Raw genomic sequence first — 19,542 nt, 5'->3', positions numbered from 1 at the left:
ATGGAACAGTGTTGGAGTCATCCATCAGTGTTGGAGTCATCCATCAGTGTTGGAGTCATCCGTCAGTGTTGGTGTCATCCATCAGTGTTGGTGTCATCCGTCAGTGTTGGAGTCATCCGTCAGTGTTGGAGTCATCCATCAGTGTTGGTGTCATCCATCAGTGTTGGAGTCATGTGTCAGTGCCGGAGTCCTCCGTCAGTGTTGGAGTCATCCGTCAGTGTCAGTGTTGGAGTCATCTGTCAGTGTCAATGTTGGAGTCATCCGTCAGTGTCAGTGTCAGTGTTGGTGTCATCCATCAGTGTTGGAGTCATCCATCAGTGTTGGAGTCATCCATCAGTGTTGGAGTCATCCGTCAGTGTTGGTGTCATCCATCAGTGTTGGTGTCATCCATCAGTGTTGGAGTCATCCGTCAGTGTTGGAGTCATCCATCAGTGTTGGAGTCATCCGTCAGTGTTGGAGTCATCCATCAGTGTCAGTGTTGGAGTCATCCATCAGTGTTGGAGTCATCCGTCAATGTCAGTGGTGTCATCCATCAGTGTTGGAGTCATGTGTCAGTGTCGGAGTCCTCCGTCAGTGTTGGAGTCATCCGTCAGTGTCAGTGTTGGAGTCATCTGTCAGTGTCAATGTTGGAGTCATCCGTCAGTGTCAGTGTTGGTGTCATCCATCAGTGTTGGTGTCATCCATCAGTGTTGGAGTCATCCGTCAGTGTTGGAGTCATCCATCAGTGTCAGTGTTGGAGTCATCCATCAGTGTTGGAGTCATCCGTCAGTGTTGGACTCATCCATCAGTGTTGGAGTCATCCATCAGTGTTGGAGTCATCTGTCAGTGTCAGTGTTGGTGTCATCCATCAGTGTTGGAGTCATCCGTCAGTGTCAGTGTTGGTGTCATCCATCAGTGTTGGAGTCATCCGTCAGTGTTGGTGTCATCCATCAGTGTTAGAGTCATCTGTCAGTGTTGGAGTCATCCATCAGTGTTGGAGTCATCCATCAGTGTTGGAGTCATCCGTCAGTGTCAGTATTGGAGTCATCCATCAGTGTTGGAGCCATCCATCTGTGTTGGAGTCATCCGTCAGTGTCAGTGTTGATGTCATCCATCAGTGTTGGAGTCATGTGTCAGTGTCGGAGTCCTCCGTCAGTGTCAGTGTTGATGTCATCCATCAGTGTTGGAGTCATGTGTCAGTGTCGGAGTCCTCCGTCAGTGTTGGAGTCATCTGTCAGTGTCAATGTTGGAGTCATCCGTCAGTGTCAGTGTCATCCATCAGTGTTGGAGTCATCCGTCAGTGTTGGAGTCATCCATCAGTGTCAGTGTTGCAGTCATCCATCAGTGTTGGAGTCATCCGTCAGTGTTTGACTCATCCATCAGTGTTGGAGTCATCCGTCAGTGTTGGAGTCATCCGTCAGTGTCAGTGTTGGTGTCATCCATCAGTGTTGGAGTCATCCGTCAGTGTCAGTGTTGGTGTCATCCATCAGTGTTGGAGTCATCCGTCAGTGTCAGTGTTGGTGTCATCCATCAGTGTTGGAGTCATCCGTCAGTGTCAGTGTTGGTGTCATCCATCAGTGTTGGAGTCATCCGTCAGTGTTGGTGTCATCCATCAGTGTTAGAGTCATCTGTCAGTGTTGGAGTCATCCATCAGTGTTGGAGTCATCCATCAGTGTTGGAGTAATCCGTCAGTGTTGGAGTCATCATCAGTGTTGGAGTCATCCATCAGTGTTGGAGTCATCCGTCAGTGTCAGTGTTGATGTCATCCATCAGTGTTGGAGTCATGTGTCAGTGTCGGAGTCCTCCGTCAGTGTTGGAGTCATCCGTCAGTGTCAGTGTCAGTGTTGGTGTCATCCATCAGTGTTGGTGTCATCCATCAGTGTTGGAGTCATCCGTCAGTGTCAGTGTCAGTGTTGGTGTCATCCATCAGTGTTAGAGTCATCCATCAGTGTTGGAGTCATCCGTCAGTGTCAGTGTTGTTGTCATCTATCAGTGTTGGAGTCATCCGTCAGTGTTGGTGTCATCCATCAGTGTTAGAGTCATTTGTCAGTGTTGGAGTCATCCATCAGTGTTGGAGTCATCCATCAGTGTTGGAGTCATCCGTCAGTGTCAGTGTTGGAGTCATCCGTCAGTGTCAGTGTTGGAGTCATCCGTCAGTGTTGGAGTCATCCGTCAGTGTCAGTGTTGGAGTCATCCATCAGTGTTGGAGTCATCCGTCAGTGTCAGTGTTGGAGTCATCTATCAGTGTTTGCATCCACAGAAACAAAGCACACAGAACATACAATACACCCAACATACTGTAAAAGCCCAGCCATATTGAATTAAGACATTCTTTCAAAGCCAATGGACACAGAGAAAACCTCGCTGAAAGGATGCCTGGACAAACGATAATCTGATCTGATTGTTGCTTGTGCTTTCAATCTTATTTATTCATTGCTATGCTTCAGTCAGTACACAGCAGTTGTCCCCCCCACCCCCCTCTCTCTCTCTGACCCTAACACATTCCCATAGGCTGACCTGTGAAGGGGCTTGTGCAAGCTGTGGGGTGTGATTGAGATGGCTGATCCATCCACAGGTCAGAAAGCGCTGTGGGAGGGAGATGGATGTCGAGGTGTCAGGTGAAGTTGCCCCTAGACGCTGATCTTGGGTCTGTTTTGCATTTCTCCAACTAATGGTCAAGGTTTGGATTGTGGGAGGGGAAGCTGATCCTAGATCTGTACCTACAGGAAACTTCACCCCGGCCTGAAGAGAGATGAATGCCAAGGTGTCAGGGCACTTTGGTTATGCTCTGGGATGCTGAGCTGTCCCCAGGTAGGACAGGGGAGATGTGGGAGTATATGATTAATAGGCTATCAGATCTCCTCTAAATGATGTCCCATGTAACACAGCCCAAACGGGGGGTACTCTAATGGCTTAACATAGGGGGCCCCAGGCTGCTAAATTTACTGAGACCTGTTCTTGCGTACGTTTTTGCTTTATGGCAAGCTTGATGGTGATTAGCTTATTAGCTCATTAGCTTAAGCGAGCGCAACTCTTTTTCCATTACATTTTGTCTACATTTCAAAGTCAAAAGTTGACTGTTCAAAGTTGGTTATAATAATAAGTTGGTCATTACAGGAGAGGGTCTTTCAGCTTGAAACTGCAGTTATTTACCCTTTATTTCTTCTCCCGTTGAGCTCAGAAGACCTCTTTTACAAGGGAGCCTTGGTCAAGGGAAGAGACTGTAAGCAGAGGAGGGGGTCAGAGACGGTCAGGGAAACCTTTCTGGAAGGTTTATGGTGACTGAGATGTTCTAGAATGTTTAATCTAGCTGCTGACATTGAAATGTCTCTGAGGGCCAGCTTTGGCCAGTCTCTTCAGGGCACTAGATTCATTGGTATCAAATAAATGGGGTTGCTTTAATAGACTTTCAACAGCTGGCATCTAATGTGACCTATGTTCTTTCTGTCTGTAATCCAAGTTTCACGGACAGGGATCACTTTTGGATGCTGCCAAGTTCGATGACAACAAACTCTCTCTCAGCAACTGCCTATTGCGCTCCATTCAAAGCTCAAGTCAAAATGTGTCCCTCATAATTGCCGGGGTTTATTTCAGCTCCCACCAAAATGAAAAGATGATCTTAGCAGAACAGAATGCTCTTAGGAACATCAAGATTGCTACTCAACTGTGGCAGGTCTAATGTCTGCAGCAATGGGGCCAACATGCAATTGAGGCATTACATATTGAAAACAGACACTTTTTAGTAAAGCTACGTGTGACTCTATTTTCATGTTCTGTGTATCATTTGCAATGTGGACAAAGTTACATTGACACATGATTTGGTCCCAGTGTGTTCACGGCTGATAATGCTGGCGTATTAGTAACCAAGTGCATTCTGTTCTGATCCGAGTGGGGATCAAACTCACAACCTTCTGCACAACAACACACACCACTCAACGCCAGCCATTTTAGCTGACAGAGCAAGATACTAATCTGTCACTCTGTGAGTGAAAGTTGGCTTTAGATCTCAGGGAAGTTGTGATGTCACCAATGTTCCCCAGACAACGTGCTACAAGCGCGAACATCCACTACTTAATTATCTTCTTGTCTTCACAGAGCCTCCACCATCCCGAAACCTCCCGTGGCCCCGAAGGTACGTATGTTTATCACAGACAATGTGATTCTCTCCCCCTTTCAGCCAGGTATAGACCTAACAAAATGGCTGATTCAACATTGGTAAATCCATCTCGATATACTGTATTCCTGCCAGTTACTGTAAAAAAGTGAACATAGTTAATTTGATTGACATTGAATGTCTTTGCATAAATTGGGCCCCTCTGAAATGATGTCACACAACATCTGTGTTGCATGCTGGGAACAAGACCACCATTTGTAAAGTAATTCTATTTTGTTCCATTTTAATACAGTAGTTGCCTAGTTGTTCCATTTTAATACAGTAGTTGCCTAGTTGTTCCATTTTAATACAGTAGTTGCCAAGTTGTTCCATTTTAATACAGTAGTTGCCAAGTTGTTCCATTTTAATACAGTAGTTGCCAAGTTGTTCCATTTTAATACAGTAGTTGCCTAGTTGTTCCATTTTAATACAGTAGTTGCCTAGTTGTTCCATTTTAATACAGTAGTTGCCTAGTTGTTCCATTGTTTTCATGGTTTCAGTTCAAATCAAATAAAAACTGATGCTTCTCTGTTCTCAGAGGGATAATTTAATCTTTTAACGATTTCTAAGAGAAAGGGCAGAACGATACAGTCATCTTTGACTTGGTTAAGATAAGTCCCCTTACAAAGTGCCTTTTTGGCGATTTCTAAGAGATCTGTGGAAACATCAGTGTTGCATGTGTTGTGTTGATGTGTTGATGCATCCTGCATGCTTTTCCTCCAACATGTAGGTCGAGCCATCAGAGATCATTAAGCCTGTGGCTATTATCAGCCACCACCCCCACCACCATCCCACTGAGCCCACCAGTCTCACCCCCAGCGCCGCACACAACAAAACTGCCCGGCCCTTTGGGGGCTGCGGGGGCGAGGACAGAGACTACCCCATCGCACGCTCCCCCCATTCCGCCTTCATTCCCTCTGCATCCTCTGCCTTCACCCCTGCCACCCTAGCCCGCACTCCTCCTATACCCCAGCCCCTCTTCCCTTTCTCCTCCTGCTCCTCACCCCCCTCCCTCCCTGCCGCACCCCAGCCCTCTGTCTATAACACGCCCTTCAACCTCTACTCCAACGAGAACGCCTGCGAGGTGGCCATGGGCCAGAGGCGGGGCCTAACGGAGAGCCAGGGAGGAGCCGTGCAGTTGAACGGGTGAGTGGCACTAACAGGCTCCTCCCCCTTTACTCCTCCTCCCTTCCTCCCTCACCTGGGTGCAATGGAGAGATGTTGCCCTAAAAGTCTTAGCATGAAACTGGGGTTAAACCGTGGTTAGGGGTTAGGAGGTTGGGTCTATCATGTACAGCACAGTGTGTCGCTGTGAATCACCTTTCTGTTACAGTAGCTGCGGTACTATAATATGATATGACAGCTTGGATGTGGATATGTGAGTTCTCATTGGATCGTATAGTGGCCTGCTGCCACAGTGAAACCGACCGTGAAGTTCATCTAATATTAACGTTTCACCATTGTGTGTAGCCTACTGGATGTTGTTGCAGACAGTTTTAGATGATCAATAGAACTATTTGATGTGTAAATCAGTTGAGATGAAGGTTGCGTTCCAAATGGCGCCCAGTTCCCTAGAAAGTACACTACCCTATGGGCCCTGGTCAAAAGTATCAAACCATAAAGAGAATAGGGTGCCATTTGGGACGTGGAGGTAGTTTTACTAAATAAACTATGAAGGTGTTAAAGCTGTTTAGTTGGTACTGCTCGTGTTCAAAGTGCCAGTATGAACTTTTCAGGGGTTCAGGTGGTTTAGGTATAAACTTGTCAGGGTTCAAGTCGTTTAGGTATGAACTTGTCAGGGCTCAAGCCGTTTAGGTATGAACTTGTCAGGGTTCAGCTGGTTTAGGTATGAACTTGTCAGGGTTTAGGTGGTTTAGGTATGAACCTGTCAGGGTTCAGGTGGTTTGGTATGAACTTGTCAGGGTTCAGGTGGTTTAGGTATGAACCTGTCAGGGTTCAAGTCGTTTAGGTATGAACTTGTCAGGGGTTCAGGTGGTTTAGGTATGAACCTGTCAGGGTTCAGGTGGTTTAGGTATGAACTTGTCAGGGTTCAGGTGGTTTAGGCATGTTCTTGTCAGGGTTTAGGTGGTTTAGGTATGAACTTGTCAGGGTTCAGGTGGTTTAGGTATATACTTGTCAGGGTTTAGGTGGTTTAGGTATGAACTTGTCAGGGTTCAGGTGGTTTAGGTATGTACTTGTCAGGGTTTAGGTGGTTTAGGTATGAACTTGTCAGGGTTCAGGTGGTTTAGGTATGAACTTGTCAGGGTTCAGGTGGTTTAGGTATGTACTTGTCAGGGTTTAGGTGGTTTAGGTATATACTTGTCAGGGTTCAGGTGGTTTAGGTATGAACTTGTCAGGGTTCAGGTGGTTTAGGTATATACTTGTCAGGGTTCAGGTGGTTTAGGTATGAACTTGTCAGGGTTCAGGTGGTTTAGGTATGTACTTGTCAGGGTTTAGGTGGTTTAGGTATGTACTTGTCAGGGTTTAGGTGGTTTAGGTATGTACTTGTCAGGGTTTAGGTGGTTTGGGTAAAACGTGTTTTGGCACTGAGGCACTAAAGCAAAAAGCTGTTTTTGTTTTTAGTGTTTTTTCAAGTAGATAAGGTCAAACTTTCCCAGTACTGGAAATATTATTGTGAAACCACAAGGTACAGGCACAACACCAGATTTAGGTGTGGGGAAGGACTATGTTTATGTTTTGTAGTTAGTAATAGTTTTATTGCTCATTGGCTGTACACAGTACATACAAGTAGAACAGTAGCAAAACAATCCGGATGTTTTGTCTCGTTTTTTTCTCCCCCTTACTGTCTGTCTGTCTCTCTGTCTGTCTGTCTGTCCGTCCGTCCGTCCGTCCGTCCGTCCTTCTCTAATCTCCGACAGTCCGTGACACACCCCCGTTTCCCTCTGTGAGTCCCAGGCTAGAGGAGATACTTTGACGCCCATGCATATTTTTAGCCTGCAGTAACCCTATCTGTTTACTGTATGGTGCAGTATGGGAGGCTTTAATGAGGTTGATGGTGGGGAGCTTTTCCTAAACTTACCATTTGTCGGAAGAAAGATTTACCGTCTAGTTTGAGCCTGATGTTTTGGCTGTGTGCAAATGAGCTGTCGATACATCAAGCTGTCAAAACACACACACACAGGCGCACACATACACACATAGATAAATACACGCACACACACACACTCACTCACTCACACACTCACTCACTCACTCACTCACTCACTCACTCACTCACTCACTCACTCACTCACTCACTCACTCACTCACACACACACACACACACACACACACACACACACACACACACACACACACACACACACGGTGGTCTTATGTGACCCCTAGCCCCGGGTGACAGGATGCCAGAGGGCGTCTCTGTTTCCCTGCTTGTCCCCAAAATCATATTACCCAGAATATGACACCTCTATGACCCCCCTACTATCTCTCTAGCTTATTGCGGCTGTTCTGTCAAAGTGGCACACATACCCATTCAGTACATAGAAAGCCTTATCACAGAAGATACACCAGAAGGTACAGTGTTGGTGATAACATGGAGATTGTTGAACTCTGTTTACCATTACCAACAACTCTGTTTATCTGTATCAGAGTCACTACAACACATCTGCTGGAGCCATGTTGGCGTTAAACCCCAGACAGCTGTTCTGTTGCTTAGCCGACACGTGTCTGACTGACTGACTGACTGACTGACTGACTGACTGACTGACTGACTGACTGACTGACTGTCTGGATGATCCAGCTCACGTTGGTTCTGACACTCAGACAGACAGTCAGACAGACAGTTAGACAGACAATCAGTCAGACGGACAGACAGACAGACAGACAGACAGACAGACAGACAGACAGACAGTTAGACAATCAGTCAGACGGACAGACAGTCAGACACACAGTCAGACAGACAGACAGTCAGAAAGGTCAGATAGTTATTCAGACAGTCAGAAAGGTCAGACAGTCAGAAGGTCAGAAAGGTCAGACAGTCAGTCAGTCAGACAGTCAGAAAGGTCAGACGGTCAATCAGACAGTCAGTCAGTCAGTCAGTCAGAAAGGTCAGTCAGTCAGACAGTCAGACAGTCAGAAGGTCAGACAGTCAGCCAGCCAGACAGTCAGAAAGGTCCGACGGTCAGTCATTCAGAAAGGTCAGACAGTCAGTCAGACAGTCAATCAGTCAGACAGTCCGTCAGAAAGGTCAGTCAGTCAGACAGTCAGTCATACAGACAGTCAGAAAGGTCAGTCAGACAGTCAGTCAGTCAGAAAGGTCAGACAGTCAGACAGATTGATTTCTTCCTAGTTTCTCTCATTCTCTCTCCTTCCAGCCACACCAGTAACTCTGCTCAGGTTGTGATTCAGATCTCCCAGTAATGGTTTAATTCTCTCCGCCAGTCTATCCTCAGGCTCAGATGGATCCCATCTGATCCCGTCTGATCCCGTCTGATCCTGTCTGATCCCGTCTCTGCGTCCCAAATGGCACCATATTGCCTATGTACACTCTTAGAATATAAGGCGCTATCTAGAACCTAAAATGGTTCTTCGGCTGTCCCCATAGTAGAACCCTTTTGGTTCCAATTAGAACCATTTTCCATTCCATGTAGAACCCTTTCCACAGAGGGTTCTACATGGAACCTTTCCACAGAGGGTTCTACATGGAACCAGAAAGTTTTCTCCTATGGGGACAGCCGAAGAACCCTTTTAGAACCCTTTTTTATTAGAGTGTAGTTGCACTAATTTTGACCAGGACTGATAGGGCTTTGGTCAAAACTAGTGCACTATGTAGGGAATAGGGTGCCATTTGGGATGGAGGCCATCTTATGCTCCTATCAGTGAGTGTGTCCTAATAATGCACAGCTGTTAGCACCGTGGTGCTGTAAATATGTAATCTACACTGGTCCACTGGTGCTATATAGGACATGTGAACTGGACAATGCGCACGTACCATTAGGATGTGTTGCTTGACTGTGTTGGACTATATTGTTGTCCGACTGTGTTAGACAGACTGTGTTGTTGTCCGACTCTGTTAAACAGAATGTGTTGTCTGACCCTGTTAAACAGACTGTGATGTCCGACCGTGTTAGACAGACTGTGTTGTCCGACCGTGTTAGACAGACTGTGTTGTCCGACCGTGTTAGACAGACTGTGTTGTCCGACCGTGTTAAACAGACTGTGTTGTTGTCCGACCGTGTTAAACAGACTGTGTTGTCTGACCGTGTTAAACAGACTGTGTTGTCTGACCGTGTTAAACAGACTGTGTTGTTGTCCGACCGTGTTAGACAGACTGTGTTGTCCGACCGTGTTAAACAGACTGTGTTGTTGTCCGACCGTGTTAGACAGACTGTGTTGTCTGACCATGTTAAACAGACTGTGTTGTCCGACTCTGTTAGACAGACTGTGTTGTCCGACCCTGTTAAACAGAATGTGTTGTCCGACCGTGTTAAACAGACTGTGTTGTCCGACCGTGTTAGACAGACTGTGTTGTCCGACCGTGTTAGACAGACTGTGTTGTCCGACCGTGTTAAACAGACTGTGTTGTCCGACCGTGTTAGACAGACTGTGTTGTCCGACCGTGTTAAACAGACTGTGTTGTCCGACCGTGTTAGACAGACTGTGTTGTCCGACTGACTCTGTAACATAGTGAAGTAGAGCAGAGGTTCAACTCCTCATGATTGGGAAACATCCTCAACATATTACACGTGGCAGATTATCTGACTTTGATCAGAGCTTTCGATTATCAGCTTGCCTGTGTAATCCATACAAAGTGTTTTTCCTGGGAATGGAAATGTAGCTCAATTTGATCAAATGACTCAAGAGACACTTTGATGTAGTTCGAGTTTAGATTCAGGGTTCAAGTTAGAATTAGACTTTAAAGGTGCAATATGCGATTGGTACCAACATTTTGGTGATTTTTAAATAAATGACATAAACCCATTGAGTATTTTGCTAGCAGATACCCATAGACTTCCAGTCATTGCGCTAATGCTAGTTAGCATTGGCTTGACAACTACCTCTAACTACCATCATAATGGACACAGACATAAAAAAATGGTATCCACTAGTTAACCTTTTCTGGGGAAGAAGATAAAATCCTGAATTATCCTTTTAACCTGGCCACTGGACATCTTCACCTGACTAGATGGATTCTTCCCTAGTCAAGTGGTTGCATTTTCTCCACTAACAGTTCATGTTAGGATTAGAGGAGGGAAAGATCATCCTACATCTGCACCTGGGAGGGATTCAGGTGAAATACCTGCATGTGTGTGCCGTCAGTGCATGTGGTTGTGTGCCTTTCATTTCAGAGGGTTGTTGATTTGTCATCCACTGGTCTATTACTGTCTGTCTAGGTAGGTCTAATACTGTCTATCTGGGTAGGTCTAATACTGTCTATCTGGGTAGGTCTAATACTGTCTATCTGGGTAGGTTTAATACTGTCTATCTGGGTAGGTTTAATACTGTCTATCTGGGTAGGTTTAAAACTGTCTATCTGGGTAGGTCTAATACTGTCTATCTGGGTAGGTCTAATACTGTCTATCTGGGTTTAATACTGTCTATCTGGGTAGGTCTAATACTGTCTATCTGGGTAGGTTTAATACTGTCTATCTGGGTAGGTCTAATACTGTCTATCTGGGTAGGTCTAATACTGTCTATCTGGGTAGGTTTAAAACTGTCTATCTGGGTAGGTCTAATACTGTCTATCTGGGTAGGTCTAATACTGTCTATCTGGGTAGGTCTAATACTGTCTATCTGGGTAGGTCTAATACTGTCTATCTGGGTAGGTCTAATACTGTCTATCTGGGTAGGTCTAATACTGACTATTTGGGTAGGTCTAATATTGTCTATTTCGGTAGGTTTAATACTGTCTTTTCCATATGAGAATATCAACCATGTGCTCTCTCCCTTCCTTCACTCTACAGCCAGCAAATCATGTGACAAAGTTCGTGTGTAAAGCATGCAAGTGTGGTGTGTGTGCCCGTTTGTCTGCGTGTGTGCCTGCCTGTCTGCATGTGTGTGTGTGCGCGTGTAATACGGTTGGTTTGTGGAATGCTATTGACATAATGTAATGGCATGCACATACACTACTACCAACCTAACCAGGGTGGAGTTTTATACCAACCATTATACTACAGGGAAATTAACAAGTTAACCTATGTAAGTGTACTTCCTGCTCACATAGTGCCATTCTATAGAAGTTTGCCTGTTACTTCAAGGAGCAGTGCACATGTTTACTCGCAAGCTACTATGTTACGTTATGCAACACACATACACACACACACACACACACACACACACACACACACACACACACTCACATGTACAAGAACACACACACACACACTCACATGTACAAGAACACACACACACTCACACACACACACACACACACACACACACACACACACACACACACACACACACACACACACACACACACACACACACACACACACACACACACACACATGTACAAGAACACACACCCAAACACATACAGTATGTGTGCATACAAACATATGGACACACACAGGGTCATATATAATTGCAGACACGCTGACACATAGAAACGCACACTCAAGCCTCAGCGTTGACATGGGCAGAACATCACCCACTCAGATAGGAAGTGTTGACAGGCATTTATCAGAACCTGTTAATAAATCAATCCTTTCAAAGACTTGTGTACACGCATGCAGCAATCCATCTCAACTATGTCTTTGTCCGTGTGCGTGCGTGTTTGTGTGTGTGTGTGTGCGTGTGTGTGTGTGTGTGTGTGTGTGTGTGTGTGTGTGTGTGTGTGTGTGTGTGTGTGTGTGTGTGTGTGTGTGGAGACAGAGAGGTCTTGATTTATTGACAGTTAATTAGCATTTGGCCTGTCAACTCCCTGCATCATACTGTACATCATTGCCTCTGCAACACACAGGAACACAAACCATAGGCAGAGAAACGCTCCATTTCACAACAGACTTTCTATTTTCTCTAAACCACAACCAGCCTACTCTTCCCTCATTCTACAGAAATTATTGGATTTATACTGAAATGCACGGAACATATTTTATCTTATTTTTAAATGTATGGCCAACCAAATAATTAAGTCAGGGCCTGTATTCAAAAAGTGTCTCGGAGTTTTAGTTAATAATGAATATGGTTACATGGACAGTGGGGGGACCTGATCCTAGATCCGCACTCCGACTCTGAAGCACTTTGTGAATACCTTGGTAGCTTGAACGAGCAGAGAAAGCAAGTGGCTCCACCTTGTGGTGGACAAATTAATATTTTTTTAAATCCTCCCGTTGTCCTGCACTTTCGATAAGCAAACACGGTATATAAATATATTCTCACAGAGGCTCTTGAGTTGAGTCCATTTGTTTCTCTCATTCACACTGGAAGATCCGATTGTCATTATGTACGCTTCAGATATATCAATAGATAGACATGGTAGCGTGTGGCCATTCCACACTATACAAAACAAAATAATTCTAGTTGACAATGACTTACACCATTTCTCAAAGCCTTGCTTGATGATCATCACTCAGCATTCCTGTTCACATTTAGCATTAAATGATGCATTTTGAATCATCATAACAGTTTTATCTTTGTGCTGAAAGTGCTCTATTTTGAAACCTTGACTTCTGACATTCACCATTTTGGGGGGATTGTATTAACAGTGGACTAATGAACACAATACTAAAAGATTGTGTTTTAGTGTAGTATTCCTTTATATGTACTTTACTGTCTTGATTCTCGTTGTTTACCTTCGTTTCATTCTCCTTCTACCTTTAATTCTCTGGTTGTTCACTATCCCCTCCTCTTTCCATCCCACTAGTGGACCACAAAGCGTTCTGAAGTAAGTACTCCTTCACACAACACAAATCCTTTTTTTATATCAGACTTTTTCATATTCCTTAACTTTTTGGTCCTTTTCTTTTTCATATATGCTGTCTCTCTCTTTCTCTCTCCAAGGGCAACTCCACCTAAAAGGTACAAGGAGTGGTCAAATGTATTGTCGTTATCGGTCCTTGTATTGTCCTTGAAATCATTCATGATGTTTGTCGTGATAAAACTATTTCCCAAGTTGGGATCAATAAAGTACTCCTCTCGTCTCCACTAGAAGGGAAGAGAAACTGTAGTGATGTCTCCTGCTATGTTCTGCTGCGTCACATGCAGGGTTCCTAGGAGGCCCATTCTGGAGACAGACATCGAGTTCTACCACGTGCCTTCCCATGGAGACGCCAGCAAGAAGCGCCTGATGGAAGACACAGAGGACTGGCGTCCCCGCAGTGGCACCACCCAGTCCCGCTCCTTCCGAATCCTGGCCCAGATCACCGGCACTGAACACCGTGAGTCCCTAACACCAACACCACCACCAACAACATCAACACCGCCACCAACAATACCACCACCACCAACATCACCAACACCAACACCAACACCACCACCACCAACAACAACAACAACAACACCAACAACACCACCACCACTAACACCACCAACACCACCACCAACACCAACACCACCAACACCACCACCACCAACACCACCACCAACACCACCACCAACACCACCACCAACACCACCAACACCACCACCACCATCAACACCAACAACACCACCACCACCAACACCACCACCACCACTAACACCACCAACACCACCCCCACCAACAACAACAACAACAACACCAACACCACCACCACCAACACCACCACCACCATCAACACCAACAACACCACCACCAACAACAACAACACCACCACCACTAACACCACCACTAACACCACCACTAACACCACCACCACCAACATCACCATCATCACCACCAACAACACCACCACCAACAACACCAACAACAACACCACCACCAACAACACCACCACCACCAACAACACCACAACCAACATCACCAACCCAACTGCTCAACCCTCTGCACTCTTACACATACTTCTGTAGATCAAAGAACACTTTACCCTGTACACTACACAAGCCTTAATGAACGCTTTACCTGAACACAGGCTGTAATGAACACTTTACCTGAACACAGACCTTAATGAACACTTTACCTGAACACTACATAGGACTTAATGAACACATTACCTGAACACTACATAGGACTTAATGAACACATTACCTGAACACAGACCTTAATGAACACTTTACCTGAACACTACATAGGACTTAATGAACACATTACCTGAACACTACATAGGACTTAATGAACACTTTACCTGAACACAGACCTTAATGAACACTTTACCTACACTTTACCAACATCACCATCACCACCACCAACATCACCACCACCACCAACACCACCACCAACACCACCACCACCAACAACACCACCACCACCACCAACACCACCATCACCACCTTCAGCAACAACACCATCACCACCACCAACATCACCATCACCACCACCACCAACATCACCACCACCAACATCACCACCACCACCTCCACCAACACCACCACCACCAACAACTACCACCACCACCACCAACACCACCATCACCACCTTCAGCAACAACACCATCACCACCACCAACATCACCATCACCACCACCACCAACATCACCACCACCAACATCACCACCACCACCTCCACCAACACCACCACCACCAACAACACCACCACCACCATCACCACCTCCAGCAACAACACCATCACCACCACTAACATCACCATCACCACCACCAACATCACCACCACCAACAACACCACCACCACAAACAACACCAACACCACCACCACCAACAATAACACCAACACCACCAACACCACCTCCAACAACACCACCAACATCACCATCACCACCACCAACACCACAACCAACATCACCAACCCAACTGCTCAACCCTCTGCACTCTTAGACATACTTCTGTAGATCAAAGAACACTTTACCCTGTACACTACACAGGCCTTAATGAACGCTTTACCTGAACACAGGCCGTAATGAACACTTTACCTGAACACTACATAGGACTTAATGAACACATTACCTGAACACTACATAGGACTTAATGAACACATTACCTGAACACAGACCTTAATGAACACTTTACCTGAACACTACATAGGACTTAATGAACACATTACCTGAACACTACATAGGTCTCAATAAACACATTACCTGAACATAGGACTTAATGAACACATTACCTGAACACTACATAGGACTTAATGAACACATTACTACATAGGACTTAATGAACACATTACCTGAACATAGGCCTCAATGAACACATTACTTGAACACAGACCTAAATGAACACATTACCTGAACACTACATAGGACTTAATGAACACATTACCTGAACACTACATAGGTCTCAATGAACACATTACCTAAACATAGGACTTAATGAACACATTACCTGAACACTACATAGGACTTAATGAACACATTACTTGAACACAGACCTAAATGAACACATTACCTGAACACTACATAGGACTTAATGAACACATTATCTGAACATAGACCTCAATGAACACCTTGACTGTGTCCCAAATGCCACCCTATTCCCTATGGTAATCTACTTTTGCCCTGAGCCCTATTGGTCCTAGTCAAAAGTAATGCACTAGTCCAAATAGGGTGCCATGCCATTTGGGACACATGTTTTACCTGTACACAGGCCTATCAAATGCATGATATAATTACACTACAGAACCAAAAATCATTCTCATGCTTGTGTCATCGATGGTCATTGGTGATAATGCAGTAGCTTACTTTGTTAGGTTCTACCTAAGAAGTAGAGTTATATACATAGAAATACAGGATAATTACTATAAGTTTTTTTTTCAATTAACACTTATGTAATAGCAGTTTAGTTTACTATTGAGCGAGCACAATTTGAACAATGTACTTCCTGCACTACTTTTTGGTTAATGGGGACACTTCCTTCTGTACTTCCTGTTCAATGGTCCACCAATTATGGCCTCATTGACTTGAATGAAGACACCCCTTCTAGTAATTATATTTCTATGGTTCTATTAACGTCAATATATTCAAAAAGTGCTGATGAGTGGAGTGACGCTGTGTTATGTTCTTCTCTCCTATGTAGAGCAAGCACAGGAGAGCGATGCGGAGAACAAGACAAAGTAAGTGCTTGGTGATCGTTCTGTCTTGGTTGGTCTGCTCTTACTGCGGTGGTCTTAATTTGCATGGACGTGCTGTTGTTGTTGTTGTCGTTACAGTTACTATTTGGATGATGGGGTTGCGTGTGGAATCTAATAATCACATTGGGCATTCAGTAGTCACATGGGGCATTCAGTAGTCACATGGGGCATTCAGTAGTCATAAGGGTCATCTAGTAGTCACAATGGGCATTCGGTAGTCACATGGGGCATTCAGTAGTTACATGGGGCATTCAGTAGTCACATAAGGCATTCGGTAGTCACATGGTGCATTCAGTAGTCACATAAGGCATTCGGTAGTCACATGGGGCATTCAGTAGTCACATGGTGCATTCAGTAGTCACATAAGGCATTCGGTAGTCACATGGGGTATTCAGTAGTCACATAAGGCATTCAGTAGTCACATGGGGAATTCAGTAGTCACATGGGACATTCGGGTAGTCACATGGGGTATTCAGTAGTCACAATGGGCATTCAGTAGTCATATGGGGAATTCAGTAGTCACATGGGACATTCGGTAGTCACATGGAGTATTCAGTAGTCACAATGGGCATTCAGTAGTCACATAAGGCATTTAGTAGTCACATGGGGCATTCAGTCGTCACATGGGGAATTCAGTAGTCACATGGGACATTCGGTAGTCACATGGGGCATTCAGTAGTCATAAGGGTCATCTAGTAGTCACAATGGGCATTCGGTAGTCACATGGGGCATTCAGTAGTTACATGGGGCATTCAGTAGTCACATAAGGCATTCGGTAGTCACATGGTGCATTCAGTAGTCACATAAGGCATTCGGTAGTCACATGGGGCATTCAGTAGTCACATGGTGCATTCAGTAGTCACATAAGGCATTCGGTAGTCACATGGGGTATTCAGTAGTCACATAAGGCATTCAGTAGTCACATGGGGAATTCAGTAGTCACATGGGACATTCGGGTAGTCACATGGGCTATTCAGTAGTCACAATGGGCATTCAGTAGTCATATGGGGAATTCAGTAGTCACATGGGACATTCGGTAGTCACATGGAGTATTCAGTAGTCACAATGGGCATTCAGTAGTCACATAAGGCATTTAGTAGTCACATGGGGCATTCAGTCGTCACATGGGGCATTCAGTCGTCACATGGGGCATTCAGTCGTCACATGGGGAATTCAGTAGTCACATGGGACATTCGGTAGTCACAATGTGTATTCGGTAGTCACATGGGGAATTCAGTAGTCACATGGGACATTCGGTAGTCACATAGGGCATTTAGTAGTCACATGGGGCGTTCAGTCGTCACATGGGGCATTCAGTCGTCACATAGGGCATTTGGTAGTCACATGGGGAATTCAGTAGTCACATAGGGCATTTGGTAGTCACATGGGGAATTCAGTAGTCACATGGGACATTTATCCTGTGGATATCTAAACACACACACACACCACACACACTATCCCAAATGCCCAAATCATGTTACAGTAACCCCTGCATGCTTAGTTGAGAACCAACTTAGAGGGAGGAAGCCACTTGAGATAAACCTGGCGTAGCCGCAGTAAACTGCTTCAATCTGAGAGGTCTGACTCTGGGCCTGTGCTTAGCATAGTTGTAGTGAATGTGGCTCTGGGTTGGACCTAGTGGCTGGCATCAACCCACAACAAGATGCAAATCTTGGGTCAGTTTAGCATTTTTCCTATTATTGGTTAAGGTTAGGATTGGGGAGGGAAAGCTGATTCTAGATCTGTACCTAGGGGAAACGTCACCCTGCAGTGTGGACTGGATGTAGTGGATTTGGTTTTCCCATGAGAGAACAGAGTTATAGATGAGGTCCTCCAAAATAACGTGTTTTCCAAATGTAACAATATTTACTACAGTATGTTCAACATAGTATCTCTCTCTCTGTGTGTGTGTGTGTGTGTGTGTGTGTGTGTGTGTGTGTGTGTGTGTGTGTGTGTATGTGTGTTGCTTTCTGTGGTTTTCTTGTGAACATGACGGTGGTGCAGTCTGTGGTGTTTAGGTGATTATAGTGCTGTGGTCATGATTTGTGGTCGCCTTGCAGTTTTGTCTTGGTATTCACGTGGATATGGCAGTGCTTGATCATGCTGTGGTCATTAACGTGTTCAATTGAATAATGACCACTGTCTTTCCTTATAGAAGCATCTTCATGACTGGTGATGTGCATGGCTTCTTGATTCTGTCCCAAATGGCATCCTATTCCCTGTATAGTGCATTGCTTTTGACCAGGGCCTGTTGGTCTATTTGGAATGCTCACCCTTGTGTGATGTGATCATGCTTCCTGGATTGTTGTGACCAGCAACTCATTCCATTATCATCCATTTGTCCTTTATTCTGCTTTTCGGTAACACTTGAAGTGTAATTCATGACGTATCCTTAACAGTGTCTTTAGCGCATCATAATGTGTCATAATGGCATAGCTTCTACAACTTGAGTTTATATTTCCATATATAGTTTTATTCATATTCTCGTTTTCTTTTCTCTTCCTCTTCTTGACTTTCTTCGTCACTCGCCCTCTCTCCTCACTCCTCTCTCCTCACTCCTCTCCCCTCTCTCCCTCTCCCTCTCTCCTCACTCCCTCTCTCCTCAACCATCTCTCCTCACTCCTCTCTCCTCACTCCCTCTCTCCTCACTCCCTCTCTCCTCAACCATCTCTCCTCACTCCTCCCTCTCTCCTCTCTCCCTCTCCTCTCTCTCCTCAACCATCTCTCCTCACTCCTCTCTCCTCTCTCCCCCTCTCCTCTCTCCTCACTCCTCTCTCCTCACTCCCTCTCTCCTCAACCATCTCTCCTCACTCCTCTCTCCCTCTCTCCTCACTCCTCTCTCCCTCTCTCCTCACTCCATCTCTCCTCAACCATCTCTCCTCTCTCCCTCTCTCCTCTCTCCCTCTCCTCTCTCTCCTCACTCCTCTCTTCCTCTCCCCTCTCTCCTCACTCCTCTCTCCCTCTCTCCTCACTCCCTCTCTCCTCAACAATCTCTCCTCTCTCCCTCTCTCCTCACTCCTCTCTCCCTCTCCTCTCTCTCCTCACTCCTCTCTCCCTCGCTCCTCTCTCCTCACTCCCTCTCTCCTCAACCATCTCTCCTCACCCCTCTCTCCTCACTCCCTCTCCTCACTCCTCTCTCCCTCTCTCCTCACTCCCTCTCCCTCTCTCCTCTCTCCTCACTCCCTCTCTCCTCACTCCCTCTCTCCTCACTCCCTCTCCTCACTCCTCTCTCCCCCTCTCCTCTCTCCTCACTCCTTTCCGGGTGGGTGGCAGAGCGAAAAAGGTGAAC

The 19,542-nt window shown here is 45.5% G+C and overlaps 1 protein-coding gene across 8 annotated transcripts in view; it reads left to right on the top strand.

Annotated features, from left to right (window-relative positions):
- The window catches only part of pdlim5a (PDZ and LIM domain 5a), a 137,271-nt gene that overhangs the window by 73,913 nt on the left and 43,816 nt on the right, over nt 1-19,542 (top strand). For 6 of the 8 annotated variants that reach the window (XM_029717977.1, XM_029717980.1, XM_029717979.1 and 3 more), the window contains exons 4-7: nt 4,075-4,111; nt 4,863-5,278; nt 13,301-13,473; nt 16,199-16,235. In XM_029717977.1, the coding sequence (XP_029573837.1) occupies nt 4,075-4,111; nt 4,863-5,278; nt 13,301-13,473; nt 16,199-16,235 (663 nt within the window). Of the gene's footprint in view, nt 1-4,074; nt 4,112-4,862; nt 5,279-11,055; nt 11,076-12,959; nt 12,981-13,096; nt 13,115-13,300; nt 13,474-16,198; nt 16,236-19,542 lie in introns of all 8 variants that reach the window. The other 2 variants (XM_029717982.1, XM_029717981.1) reach the window with 1 other exon arrangement.

This window comes from Salmo trutta, chromosome 27 (genome assembly GCF_901001165.1).
Source record: "Salmo trutta chromosome 27, fSalTru1.1, whole genome shotgun sequence".
Taxonomy (NCBI): Eukaryota; Metazoa; Chordata; class Actinopteri; order Salmoniformes; family Salmonidae; genus Salmo; species Salmo trutta.
This window is presented reverse-complemented; position numbering and strand designations above follow the sequence as displayed.